Source organism: Fusarium fujikuroi, chromosome FFUJ_chr03 (assembly GCF_900079805.1).
Source record: "Fusarium fujikuroi IMI 58289 draft genome, chromosome FFUJ_chr03".
Classification (NCBI taxonomy): domain Eukaryota; kingdom Fungi; phylum Ascomycota; class Sordariomycetes; order Hypocreales; family Nectriaceae; genus Fusarium; species Fusarium fujikuroi.
The window spans coordinates 4,459,792-4,472,317 of record NC_036624.1 but is presented as its reverse complement, the minus strand read 5'-3'; the positions used below and the strand labels follow the sequence as shown (position 1 = coordinate 4,472,317).

The 12,526-nt window shown below is 47.9% G+C and overlaps 5 protein-coding genes; 2 read left to right on the top strand and 3 right to left on the bottom strand.

Moving 5' to 3' along the window:
- Positions 1-7: 7 nt before the first annotated feature.
- On the top strand, positions 8-1,352 carry FFUJ_03473 (related to fructosyl amino acid oxidase; the record flags this gene model as incomplete). XM_023575324.1 has 2 exons in its annotated part: positions 8-1,113; positions 1,163-1,352. The coding sequence occupies 2 exons, from the start codon at positions 8-10 to the stop codon at positions 1,350-1,352; spliced, it is 1,296 nt and encodes a 431-aa protein (XP_023428524.1).
- Positions 1,353-1,823: 471 nt separating this feature from the next.
- On the bottom strand, positions 1,824-3,308 carry FFUJ_03472 (probable neutral amino acid permease; the record flags this gene model as incomplete). XM_023575323.1 has 2 exons in its annotated part: positions 1,824-1,883; positions 1,935-3,308. The coding sequence occupies 2 exons, from the start codon at positions 3,306-3,308 to the stop codon at positions 1,824-1,826; spliced, it is 1,434 nt and encodes a 477-aa protein (XP_023428523.1).
- Positions 3,309-4,822: 1,514 nt separating this feature from the next.
- Positions 4,823-6,476, bottom strand: FFUJ_03471 (related to ACB 4-hydroxyacetophenone monooxygenase; the record flags this gene model as incomplete). XM_023575322.1 has 3 exons in its annotated part: positions 4,823-5,771; positions 5,824-6,161; positions 6,216-6,476. 3 exons carry the CDS (start codon positions 6,474-6,476, stop codon positions 4,823-4,825), a joined length of 1,548 nt encoding a protein of 515 aa, XP_023428522.1.
- A 431-nt stretch (positions 6,477-6,907) lies between these two features.
- On the top strand, positions 6,908-7,651 carry FFUJ_03470 (uncharacterized protein; the record flags this gene model as incomplete). XM_023575321.1 has 3 exons in its annotated part: positions 6,908-6,920; positions 6,970-7,212; positions 7,263-7,651. 3 exons carry the CDS (start codon positions 6,908-6,910, stop codon positions 7,649-7,651), a joined length of 645 nt encoding a protein of 214 aa, XP_023428824.1.
- Positions 7,652-8,635: 984 nt separating this feature from the next.
- Positions 8,636-9,982, bottom strand: FFUJ_03469 (related to integral membrane protein PTH11; the record flags this gene model as incomplete). XM_023575320.1 has 3 exons in its annotated part: positions 8,636-9,624; positions 9,672-9,728; positions 9,781-9,982. The coding sequence occupies 3 exons, from the start codon at positions 9,980-9,982 to the stop codon at positions 8,636-8,638; spliced, it is 1,248 nt and encodes a 415-aa protein (XP_023428521.1).
- Between the last annotated feature and the right edge of the window lie 2,544 nt (positions 9,983-12,526).

The following is a 12,526-nucleotide window of genomic DNA, read 5'->3' as shown; positions in this document are numbered from 1 at the left end:
TATCATCATGACTTCTAGAACGCCTGCATCAAAGAACGAGCCCATCGTCATCGTGGGCGCTGGTGTCTTTGGCCTTTCAACTGCTCTTGAACTTAAGAAGAGAGGTTATCAATACGTCACAGTGCTCGATCGATATCTACCACCTGTGATAGACGGAAGTAGTGTTGATATCTCACGTGTTATTCGCGTGGAATATGCTGATCCTTTCTACGGCAAAATGGCGACTGAAGCCCTCGACGGCTGGACGGGTCAATATTCACAGCACTACCACCAGTCCGGCTTTGTGATGCTCACTGATGCTGGTGGGAACTCGTTTGTTGAGCAGAGTAAAGAGTCGAACAAGACTCTGGGCGGGACACTGGAGGAGTATGAGAATGCACACGATATCCGAAAACAATTTCCTGCGGTCCAGTCTCAGCTTGATGGCAAGAAGGCGTACTTCAACAAGACTGGTGGTTGGGCAGATGCCGAGTCTAGTATACAGCAACTAGCTACCGAGTGTTCTCTTGCTGGTGTGTCGTTCATCACAGGCCCTAGAGGGAGAGCTTTATCTCTACGTTACAGCGACAAGAAAGTCACGGGTGTCAACGTTGCCGAAGGTGACACTATCCCTGCCGCACAGGTCATTATAGCCACCGGAGCGTGGTCAAACAGACTCCTCCCAATCAGCCATGCCTCATCTGGTTCCGGACAGCCAGTTGGCTTTATTCGTCTCACCCCCCATGAAGCAGAGAGACTCAAGGACATGCCCGTCATCATCAATCTCAGCACAGGAGTCTTTGTATTTCCTCCCACGCCAAAGACACATATTCTCAAGATTGCTCGTCACGGTTACGGATGGGCTACTGAGGTTGAAGTCAAAGATCCTCTCGGGCAAACTCGAATGGTATCATCTCCTAAACGAGACGAAAACAACGCAACAACCAATTATTTACCAGCAGATGCATTGCAAGCTCTTCGTGAGGGACTGCAAGATCTTGTACCAGAGGTTGCCGACCGGGAGTGGTTGAGAACACGACTTTGTTGGTACTCTGATACACCTGAGGGAGACTTTATCGTGGATCATCATCCCGTGCGCGAGGGTCTTTTCCTTGCTACTGGTGGTGCTGGACAGTGAGTTACTCATGAAACCTAACGCGAAGTTGTACTGAAAATTACGCAGCGCTTTCAAATTTCTCCCTGTGCTTGGAAGATATGTTGTTGATTGTTTTGAAAACAAGGCTCCCAAGGAGCTTCGACACAAGTGGAGGCTACGAGCGCCAACTGGACAGGACATGGTGAAGCAGGGTGATGGTAGTCGGGGCGGTCCTCCTTTGAGGAAGTTGACAAGAGCTGAGCAGTCCAAGCTGTGAAAAGAATAGATGTATTGGTTCGTCGAGAACGATAGACTGCCAAGATAAAAGGGAGCATACACCACAACCGAGGCATTACCACCACCTGTGAACTATCATCGGTAGTCTTTGAGCTACGAGTGACTTTGGTCCGTGCCACCAAAATAGTCATGCGACAGGACGCAGTGTGCGAGCCATGATCAGGGACGAGCCCATGGCCGTGGGCGCATGCAACATCGTACGTGTTTCGCATACCACATACCACATACTATATAGAGCAATGAAATGTTTCAAGCATGCTAAGTGAGACCTAATGCTTGTATACGAAGTACATGTCACGCCTACGTTTACGCATGGCCCCTACGATGGTGTTTTGGTGCTGTATTATGTGGGATATGGACATATGTGTGACATGTAATATCCCAAAGTTCGGTGACTAGACTCGACCCCGTAACCAGCTGTGTCTGACCACCGACCACGTTTGTGATGGTCTTAGCCAAGAGGAGCACACGTGAAAGCGTTCTTGACAGTTCCGTGGTCATACTGGTCGATCTGCGGATGATGTTAGTTGATGTTGCGTGAAGTTTGTGTGAGTTGGCTTACAATATCGATGACGGCGGAGTAGGTTCCCGCTACCAAGAAGACAAGACCCATGATGAAGATGATGGCGTTGACAACGCTGGGAAGGATGTTCTTCTTGCTGTACCATTTACCTTCTCTCAAAAGCATGAACCACATTACTGCAGGCCAGTACAGGGTGAAGCCTGAGTTCAGCAAACTAGATGTGATGGCAATCAAGTCGCTGAAGAAGGGAATAGCCTCGGCGATAACGAAACCGATCCAGGTGAAGATGCTGATGAGCAGGAGCCAAGAGATCCAGCCCTTAGGGGTGTTGATATACTTGGCAATGGAATTCTCATAGATGCGGCCGTGGATATAGCGCACAGCGACAGTCGTGTTGATCGAGCCGCTGATGAAAATAACTGGCAAGGCGACGCCAAAGGCAACCTTGGCAACAGTGTGGCCTGCAGATAAAAGAGCTGGAGATTTGACATCGATACCAACGAAGGAGTAGATGAGAGCGCCGGTGAGGGTATAGATAACAATTTCGATACCACCGAGCGTCCAAATAGCCTTCATGTAGTCGGTAGGCGTGTGCATTTCATCCATGAAGCTGAACTGCGAGATAGAGAAGCTGTAGGCGAAGAAGATGTTGCAAAGCGCAATAAAGGCCTGAGCAAACGTGACATCAGGCTTGGGCCAGGCGGACCAATTGGCCGGTTCAGGTGCATCAGATGCTCGAATACCAGTCGCGATGATGGTGACTCCGATAGCTGCAATAATCGAAGCGAAATCGATATAGCCCAGAATAGCCACCTCTGCGAAACTAGGAGGCACAGCAAGAAGCAGCAGCAGGACAGCAGAGATGACGCCCCAGACAAGACTGCAGATATTACTCTCAGTCAAAGTCGCAAAGGCAATAGTCCCCGTCAAGCAATGCGACGCCGTGAGGAGCAACAACTGAAGCGTAACCATGACACCAAAAGCCTCAGCACCCCAACGTCCAAACATGAGTCCTCCCGCAGCAGGGTAGTGCTCGACATGTGGATACCTAACCTTGACCTGCCCAACGATATACGACGTGTAAATCGCAATGAGCCCAATGCCAATCGAGCAGATAACGCCCGCGACCATGCCCAGCGTCGCAAAGGCGCCGGGGATGGAGAGCGAGCCGAGCGCGACGGCCTGGACGATGAGAACGATGGTGAGGCGCTTCCAGCCGAGACGGCTGAACTTGGCCTTGCCGTCGAGGATCTTGCGCTTCTCGAACTCGGTCACTTCGCCGACCATTTTCTCGCTGGTGGAATCGTCATCATGGGCGATGGGGGCGGAGAAGATGTTGTTGTCCTGAGGGCCCTGGGGCTTGTCCTTGTTTTTGCTGGCGGTGGAGGCCGCGGGGGTGATGGAGGAGGTCATTGTCTTTTTGATGAGTGTAGCTTAGTCTCCCATTGTCACACAGACTGGTTATTTGGTGAACTCGTCAAGAGGTTCAGAGAGAATGAGTGTGAGGATGTGATGAGCAAAGAAGGGACGGGGCTGGCTTTGTAGGGCCACGGTATATGACTCCCCTTTAGCCCGACGTCGGATGGGACGTGGAGACTCCATATTGAACCATCTGGATCCATGTGAGCAGAGGCGAGAATTCAGAAAAAGTTTGTCAGTCCATGGCAATGGCATGTCATACGAAAAGCCAGGACCGGGTCATTCCACGATCCATGATGGAGTACAAGTGGATCATTCCGTGGTGTTTCTAGAAGGATTAGCAAGTAAATCCTTTTTAAACGCCTCTAATTGGCTAAATTGATGGGGCTCAAATAGTAGCCGAATCAGCTAACATGGATAGCTCAACAACATCAGAGTTTTATAAGACTTTTCTTGACTCTCTACCAATTCAACTCGAGTTACTCATGAAAAGATGACAATTGCAGGATGGCAATTAGTTACTCTCGTCATTCTTAGTAAGAAGAAATACTTATTTGGCTGGGGAAGCTTGTAAAGGTCCCTGAAAGAGGGGGAAAAAAGCTGATCGTCTTTTGTGGATTCTGTTACTCAAAAGTCGGTCCATTTTACCTAATCAACCTGGATTCAAGCGGAGGCACCGAGTCAGAAGCTTCAGCGAGATGGGCTGTCGCCCCCTTGAATTTTGATGCAGAAAAGACGCGGAGCCGAGCCGAGGGAAAGGAGAGGTGCCGGCGGATGTGGAGGAGATTGGGAAGTCTAAACTTTATATGGTGATTGTTGCATCAAGTATCGACACTTACAGGTGTGGTGTTGAGCTACAATGCGCTGGAACACGGATATAGACAGTTCTATTCATTGCATTTTAAGAGCAGCACGCCTACAAATAGAGCTTTTCACTGACATCTCATTGGCCATTACGCTTCTGCTCGGCAATCCGTCTACACATTCATATCACAGAGCCGCGTTCCGCAGCCGCCGTACGTAATAAGATCCCTTTTCAGCTCGCATGCTTTACTTCCCCAAGTTTTCTCCAGATGATCTCCCAACTCAATCATATTCCCCCACGTTGAGTTCTTTTGCTTGCATGACCCGCTATGTCTAACAGCTCGTCTTAATGAGGCAGCTGTTGAGGCTAGGCTCCTTCATTACGTACAGGAGGTTTCCGTGGATATCTGGGGTCTCGCCCACTTCTTACGGTAGGAACTCGGACGGTGTAAAACATTGCCTGCTTCAAGTAAGACCGTCTGTGGTGACATGATACTCGATAACCTGAGCACGGGTGGAAATACATCGATGTGGTAAATTATCTCTGTCTTTTGAATTCAATATCTCATTATCATGAAGGAAGTCTTGATTTGACTGACAATAATTGTCACCTTTTCCCTCTCGGATCACCATTTGCTTTTCGCATCTTCTCACCCGATCTTCAATACTAATGACTTTCGACGATGTAGGCCGCGGAAACTCCCCTAAAAGCTTCTACCCTCATCTGTAGCATGGTATCCATTTCCATTCGTGAACCTCTCCTCCTGACTCACCACCAGCTTCGGGAGTCCAAAGCCAACACCAAAGAACACAAAGATAGCCCACTTCCATCGGAAAGGGTTGATAACCACACAGAAGAAGAACCACCAGATCAACTCCAAGTAAGTAAAAAAGTCGAAAGCGCCAGTTGGACTGGTAAGCTTGAGTGTCTTGGTCATATCGATCCAGCGCTGCATCCAGAAGGGACTAGGTCGAGAGAACGGATCCATGAGGAACATGAGGAGGATTCGAGTGTAGATACCAATGTGCCAGTTACCAACGGTGCCAATGGCGTTGACGTATGTGCAGTTGATGGCTGAGACGGAGGGGTGAGTGGGTGGGAAGGTCTGGAGATACCAATTCGGTGGTGGGTAGGGTTCCTCGAAGCAATCCTTGGGGAGGAAAGATAGAGAAGGTCTCTTGAAACCAGTAGCCATAACGACAATATCAGCATCGATGACTTCCTCGTGACCAGGACCACCTTGCGGTACACCCTTGGCACGTCGATTAACTTGAATACCGCTCTCGACAAATTCATCGATATCACAGCGAACCCATTCAGCTCTACCCTCGCGTAACTTGTCCATAATATCAGAGTTAACCATAGGTGTCTCCATGAACAAGCCATGGCTCTTATCAGGCGCAATATCCTCAAGATCTCGGTAGAAGAACTTGCGCAGGAAGAACTCTGGGATAAACGACAGAACTGTCTCCTGGCCAAAGATGTTGAAGCTCAGAAGTGTATCGACGACCATGTTACGGGGAATGATCCACTTGTCTGAGCGCGATAGAATGGTCGCTTTGGCAGCATCTTCTGTGAAAGCAAACTCGAGCGCCTCAACAGCAGAGGCACCTCCACCAATGATGGCCATCTTCTTGCCCTTCACATCCTTTCTAGTAACAAGTCAGCGGGCTGAATGGTGAGTTGGAAGGCCGAGTGACATACCCAGTGAGTTCACTAGAGTGGTAAATAGGACCTTTGAAGTTGTCCATGCCAGGGATCTTTGGCATCTTTGGCGCGCCACATGTTCCGACCGCAGCAATGACACCGCCAAAGCGCCCGAGGGAAGGGTCGTTCACAATCCATCGTCCCTGGTCATCTTGGTAAACGCGGTCAATTTTAGTGTTGAAGCGTGTTCTCTCTTTGAGGCCATAGCGTTCCCAGAGTTGTCGGACCTGGCTGAGAATTTGCTGACGGTCGGGATAGCCACGATTCCACTGAACAGAAGGATGGAATCGATACATCAATGAATGAATCTGAAGCCCAGATGTTTCATTGACTCTCTGGATTTTATTAGCGTCAAGATAATTATAAAATCATAGCGCAGTGAAACTTACACTCCAAATACCCCCAACATTATCCTTGGACCCAGCTTCGAAAATCACAACGTCAAAGCCATGGCCAATACAATGAGCCGCACTTGTAACGCCCGTAATTCCCGCCCCAATGACTGCAATCTTAGGTCTATTGCTCCCAATCCTCGCGTTTTCACTTGGTGGCTTGGGCGAGAGGAGTTTGTCCGTGAGCCATTGGAAGATCTGGAAGAAGAAGAGAAAAGGGTGGAAGAGGGGATTGACGAGGCCAGTGTCAGACGCCATTGTAATTGAAGAATATAATTACAATTGACAATTGACAATTGAGGTTGAAGTTGAGATTCGTACTCTCATAAATATCTCGCCGTGTCTTTCATGTGAAAGCGAAACATGACGTCAATATTTCACATGCTAATTTAGAGGCCTTGACAAATGACGAGTCAATGATTCCAAGGTCAATTCAGGGCGAGATAGTCTAGTTAGTGCAGTGATATGATGTGATAGTGAACCCACAGACAATGGCTGAAACAAGAATAAATCACTTCATTCCAACCTCTTCCCGCTGTTTTGTTTACTCCAGTCCTTGTCTATATCAGTCAATCCAATTCGATTGCTTTTCTCTCATAAACGCATCTTAGCGCAATTAACTTGAAGCTCATCCACTCTTCAAGCTGCTTACGTTCCTGAATTTGGTCAATTGGACGATAACTACAAAAATGGAGCATCCAGGTAAATTTGCTTTCGGAATTGCAGACTGTAATATGCTCACAAATTATAGTCAAGGAAATCGGCGGCGTTATCAAGTCGCTCACTCAGGGCAGCCCTGATGTCCAAGAGTCGACTCTGAGAGAATACTTTCTCCCCAATGCCTCGTTCTCACACCCATACTGCCGTGTTCCTTCTATATCGAAGGGACAAATCCCCTTGGCGGGAGGTCTTGAGTCTATTCAGTTGATACTAGCCATCTATCGATGGTATCGTACTCTGAGCCCACACATTGACCTCAAGGTCGATTCAGCAGGTCAGTCTCCCGTCGTCTAATGGTTGGTTGTAATTGCTAACTTTTCTCAGCCTTTGATCAGAAGAGTGGTCTTCTGTATGTCTCCATCCGTCAAACATTCGCGCTCTGGTTCATCCCTCTGTACAAGGCACCTGTGAAGCTTGTGTCTGTTCTACAGCTTACACAGCTCTCACCAGAGTCATCATCAGAGGATGAGGAATCAGAAGATAGCAAGCCGCGTCGGCAAAACCCTCGTTATTACATCGCCAGTCAGGAAGATCTCTATCCAGTAAACGACTGCATTCAGTTCTTGTGCCCTGGTCTCGGTCCCTTCTTGTGGACTATTTGGCAGCTCTACAGCACTTGGCTTTGTGTGATGGGATCGCTGTTATTCTTGCCTGTGTACTTTCTGCTCAACGGTACACCATCGAAGACGAAGAAGAGAATTCCCAAGTTTTAGCTTGGGCAATTGCCGGGTTTGGGAGATGGGAATTTTAATCTGGGATTTTATGGAATACGCCTTATGACACGACTAATGACGGCGTATCGAGTTATTGTAATGGGTTTGGGGTAATCAAAGGGCATGGGCGTTTTTGTTTAGTGATCTTTATAGATGTTCGTACATCTCAAGAGCTACTAGAAAATAATGGAAGCATTTGCTTCCGCGCAACATCTATGATCGAATACAGTATGGCGATGTATAGCTCATCCGGGAGCAAGCAGCTGTATGTCACATTTCTCAATAAGAGCAAACACAGGACGCGTAGCCCTTGGAGACTCACATGCATTTCACATGAAGACTCTTGGTACTGGCCGCTATCCGAGTCTTCCGTGGCACTCCAGCTGCCTTATCAAGCTGTTGCTGTTGTCTTAGACATGCCGAGGCTGTTGGTCCTGCATAGAGATATTACCATGGCAATCAAGGTCAACTCAGCTGCCCATAGTTCGACATCACAATCTAAGGAGAATTATCAAAACAAGGTCTCAGGCAGCATCCAATAAGGTGTGTACGGAAATGAGTTGGTATGTCAATACATGGCACAACCAACAGCCTTGTCGGTACACGAGCCAGTTAAGACATGCACAAACAATCCGACGCTGTTGCACACGTGTTATTGTTGAAAAGTTGAACTGTAACTCGCTATCTTTGACTGATCCCAAGTTTTTCTAAATGATCCTTCCGTCAAGGTCTAGATTCTAAGCTCGTTGACCACAGTAGCATCCGCATGCTTGGCCAATGCCAACAGCCTGCTCTTTCGGGCTCGAACCAGCCGGCGCCTCCTGTTCTCCACACTATTGAAAAGTGTTTATTATCTCCATGAACGTCTCTCTGATCGGACTCGGCCGATACCATACCATCCTTGGAGTGTTGACATGCTCTATTGAGCGGCGCGGCGCTTATAAGATAGGAAATCTTTCACTTCGCTAGGGCAGCAACCTTCTATTACTCTTTAGGTCCGTAGGTAATGACTGTTTCCCGGGTGACTTGAATACCATTGACGCTCTGGCTACGCTTGGTAGAGAAACTGGCCAGAGCAGGTTTTGGCTTGGCGGATACTGGAGGTACTTGATCGGCTGAGCTGTTAACACTCTCGGTATCCATTGCACCGTCTGACTCCAGAGCGGCATTGTGCTCTGGTATCGTGGGACAAAGATGTGTCTCATCTTCTTGAGGGTTCTCTCCACCAAAGTCTCGTCTATGAGGCATCTCGTAGGAATCGTTGTCTACAGTGTGGCTTTTTCTCTTTTCTTGACTGTGCGAGTTGGACTTCTTTGAGTTCTTCTCCTGAGAACGGAGGCGAGGATGGATGAGGAAGGGAACGTATCGCACGCAGAATGGCTTGAGCGCGGGGACAGAAACACAGACGAGACTGGTGTTGACCTCGATGAAACTCAAGATGAGCTGTCGTGGAAGAGCCCAGGTATAGTCGGGGGCGTCCAAGATGGGAAGAGTGATGGTAGCCCTCCTGATTGTGACGACAATGATGACGCCTCCAGTTGCGAAGAGAACAGTAAGTGAGATCTTTTGACGAGTGGGGATCTGAAGAGGCTGAACAATGCGGATCGGAAGAAGAAGAACGAATGTATCGATGACAACACTGCAGATGACCAGGAAGATAACTAGAACATCCATGCCAATACACTTCCCTTCGATAGTGAGATCCCATCCTGCAGATACAGGCTGGCATCGAAACACGGCGAGGCAGACGTAGACGAAAGTGTATGAGCAGACAAGAGCCATCAAGACATGGACCGCTCGACGCACAAATCTATCGGGAGAGATTCGAAGATAGAAGCTAAGGACAGAGAGTTTGGCGAGACTGATGCTGGCAGCGTATGTGAGTGTGGCTCCGATGCTCGTCTGCCAGAACTTGGGAACGTATTCGGCCACTGGGATATCCCACATGTGGTTTCCAGCACCAAGGTTGAGGACTACCACTGTTAGATACTGCAATATCTTGAGTGAGTATAATACATACGTGTTAATGAGATGCCGAGAAAGGTGAAAGAGAAACAGAGACCAGCTATGCACAAGTCTGACAACTCAGTTAGTTCTGCTCCCAAGAGTGGATGTTGAACAAGCCATACAGTCATCGGCGCCCAACACACTCTTAACCACATATCTCCTCGTGAAAACCCTCAGAATAACAATAATCGAAGCAATGATCGTCGTCGTAACACCACAAGGAATAACTCCGCTCCCACTGCTTGGGGGATTAACAAGAGTTCTCGTCTGTCCCGCCGGCGGCTCCATGAGAAAACCCGAAGGGTCATGAGCAAGAGGCGCCATCGTATCTCGACTCAAAGATATCAGAACAACAAAGAATAGGCTTATGAGAAGTCACTGGATGAGGAGATGGCTGTGCAGAATACAGCCCTTTCTTCCATGATGATGGAGCATGCAGAGGAACTTATATCTTCGAACAAGGAGCTGGGGTGTAGAAAAGACAAGATGACAAGGTTTACTCCACCACTACTGCAATACAACAGAAAATCTGATATCCTTACAAGTTGATCTCTGTTCTTTTTCGCGAATGCTGTATTCTTCTAGCAAACAAGCCGGGGGATCCCAAGTGGAAATCGTTCGACTCTGAAAGTGACGACTCAACTCTACTAACAAAGTCGCATAATGGGTATAATAAAAAGTAAAACCAGAGGCAAACTTTTTAGAGACATCTCTTTTTTTCTTATTTTTACTTTTGCTTATTCTCGCTCTTCATGCGGTTCTCATTCTAGCGCGTCTGATAATACCCCTGGCTCTCAGGAACCCGGAGTTCCCCTCTAGACCCGCTCGTGGGGAAAAAAGAGAGGACATTCTCGTAGAGGACCCTTGTCTTTTCTCGCAGTTGAGGATTACTTGTGGCTTTTGATGGTATAACAAAAGCCATGAAGAAGTTTATTCAATATTAGTGGTCTCATTGTCCGAGAGCCGTTTGTTGAGGCGTTTGTCGTCTCACCGGTGAAAGAAAGCCGCACATGTACATCACTCTGTAGTTCTTTGCAATTGAGGCCTGCAATCACTGTTGCACAGCATAATCGTCGACGTCTATTCTTGGTGTATCTCACGTGAGTACCGGTGTGTTAACCAGGGGCTCAAGTACGGCAAGGGTTATTTCATGACAAAGTAGTTATACCCACTGTGTCTATATACCGTTGGGAAGAGGGGGCCGTTGTGGAGGATGTAGGCTATATTCAACCGAGAAAGCTTGCTCAGAAGATACTAATACATGCCTGCCGACAATGCAGTTTCTTTTTCTCTTAAAGGCGGGTTTCGCTGATCTTATCACTGATTGATATATTTTCCATGGTTTCGCTCCTGTTTCCTCTTTAGTGCTTTACCAATGATCTTGTCGTGATGAACCCCGTGGAGTCGCGGATAACGAGACAACATCCGAGCACAGGTACATTGGTACAGATCGTTGAAGATTAGTAGGTAAGGTACTTACAATGAGACATCGCGACAATCTTTTACATCCGTGCCTCTACGGTAACTAACAACCAACCTCAAATTCCGGGACCGATCGGGACACTCTAAAAAAGACAAGACGAAAAGCCTCCGGGTGGCTTGCTCTTCTAGACCTCAATCTCTCGTTCGCGGAAGAGTCTTGTTGGCGAGAAATTCTCATCGTCAGTCGACATTTCGTCAGACCACAGATTGTTAGGATCCGCAATTTGGGGAAAAAGTGACAGTTGGCGATATTGCTTTTTTTCGCAAATACTCTACGGGACCCTTGTTCTGGGGGCTAAGCATTGACACACTTGTCGTTGAATGGGTCTTGGGCTTGATCGCTCGAGATACCGTGCTTGTTTCTTGTTTTAAAGTCGGTATCTAAAGAGTGCATGCGAGACATTGAGGTTTTGCGTATCCGTATGCAGGTCTGCAGTTGTGTCCGAGTTATCTCCACTTACACGGGGAAGATTCAGGAACAAGATGCAGCTTACACACGAGTATTCCTCGTAGCCGTATGTAGATTGCTATACTGAGGTACTTGTGTTTTCGTCAATATTACAGCTCAATTCTTCAGCGTGCTATTGCTTCTCTCGAGACAGACTCGAGACCCATCGTTCTTCAAGGTCCTTGGCAAAGTGAGTTATCACAACTTATAACCGGTCCGGTATCAGTATTCATTGTCAGAACCACAATGACCCCGAAGATAATTATGACAGTCTAAGTCTTTGTGCGCGGTCCCGCCCGGATATGTCACAGTTTTCTCTCATCTCCAAACGGGTACGTAAACCGGCAAAGGGCTGAATGAGGAATCAGGCCATGGCTTGTGAGAAAAAAGCAAATACAGCTTACAGTCTACACCTTGGTTAGGTTTACTGTAATGCAGGTACCAACGGTGGCTGACCTGCTTATTCATGTAAATGTCTTGGATCAAAAATCCTGACTCTGAAGAAGGATAAAAATGTTACTCTGTTCCGACTTCTTTTCAATCAAGATTTTGAGGTTCTGCTTCACTGAAGAGAGGTCCACCTCAACTTGATGCTCTGGGCGGGACGAGCGTTGATGAAACAGCGGCCCGTCTACCCCTGCAACCGTTGAGAAAGGTGGGAATGGCCTCGTAAGTCCCCTCTCCCACTCACTACTCTTCTCTCATCAACAATAGCTGCTCTACGCTATGATGGACCTTTTGTCACCGAGACCTTAACCCGATCTCATATAACCCACCCCAACCCTCCCTAATCAACACGAAACCAGATCCTGCAGCAATGCAAGATCACAACTCAACTGCCGAATTCCCTGTTTTACAAAATGCTGACCACCTTCTCCCCCGTACGATAACACTACCAGTCGCATAACCCCTGTCTCGCAAGAATATCTTACCCAGGA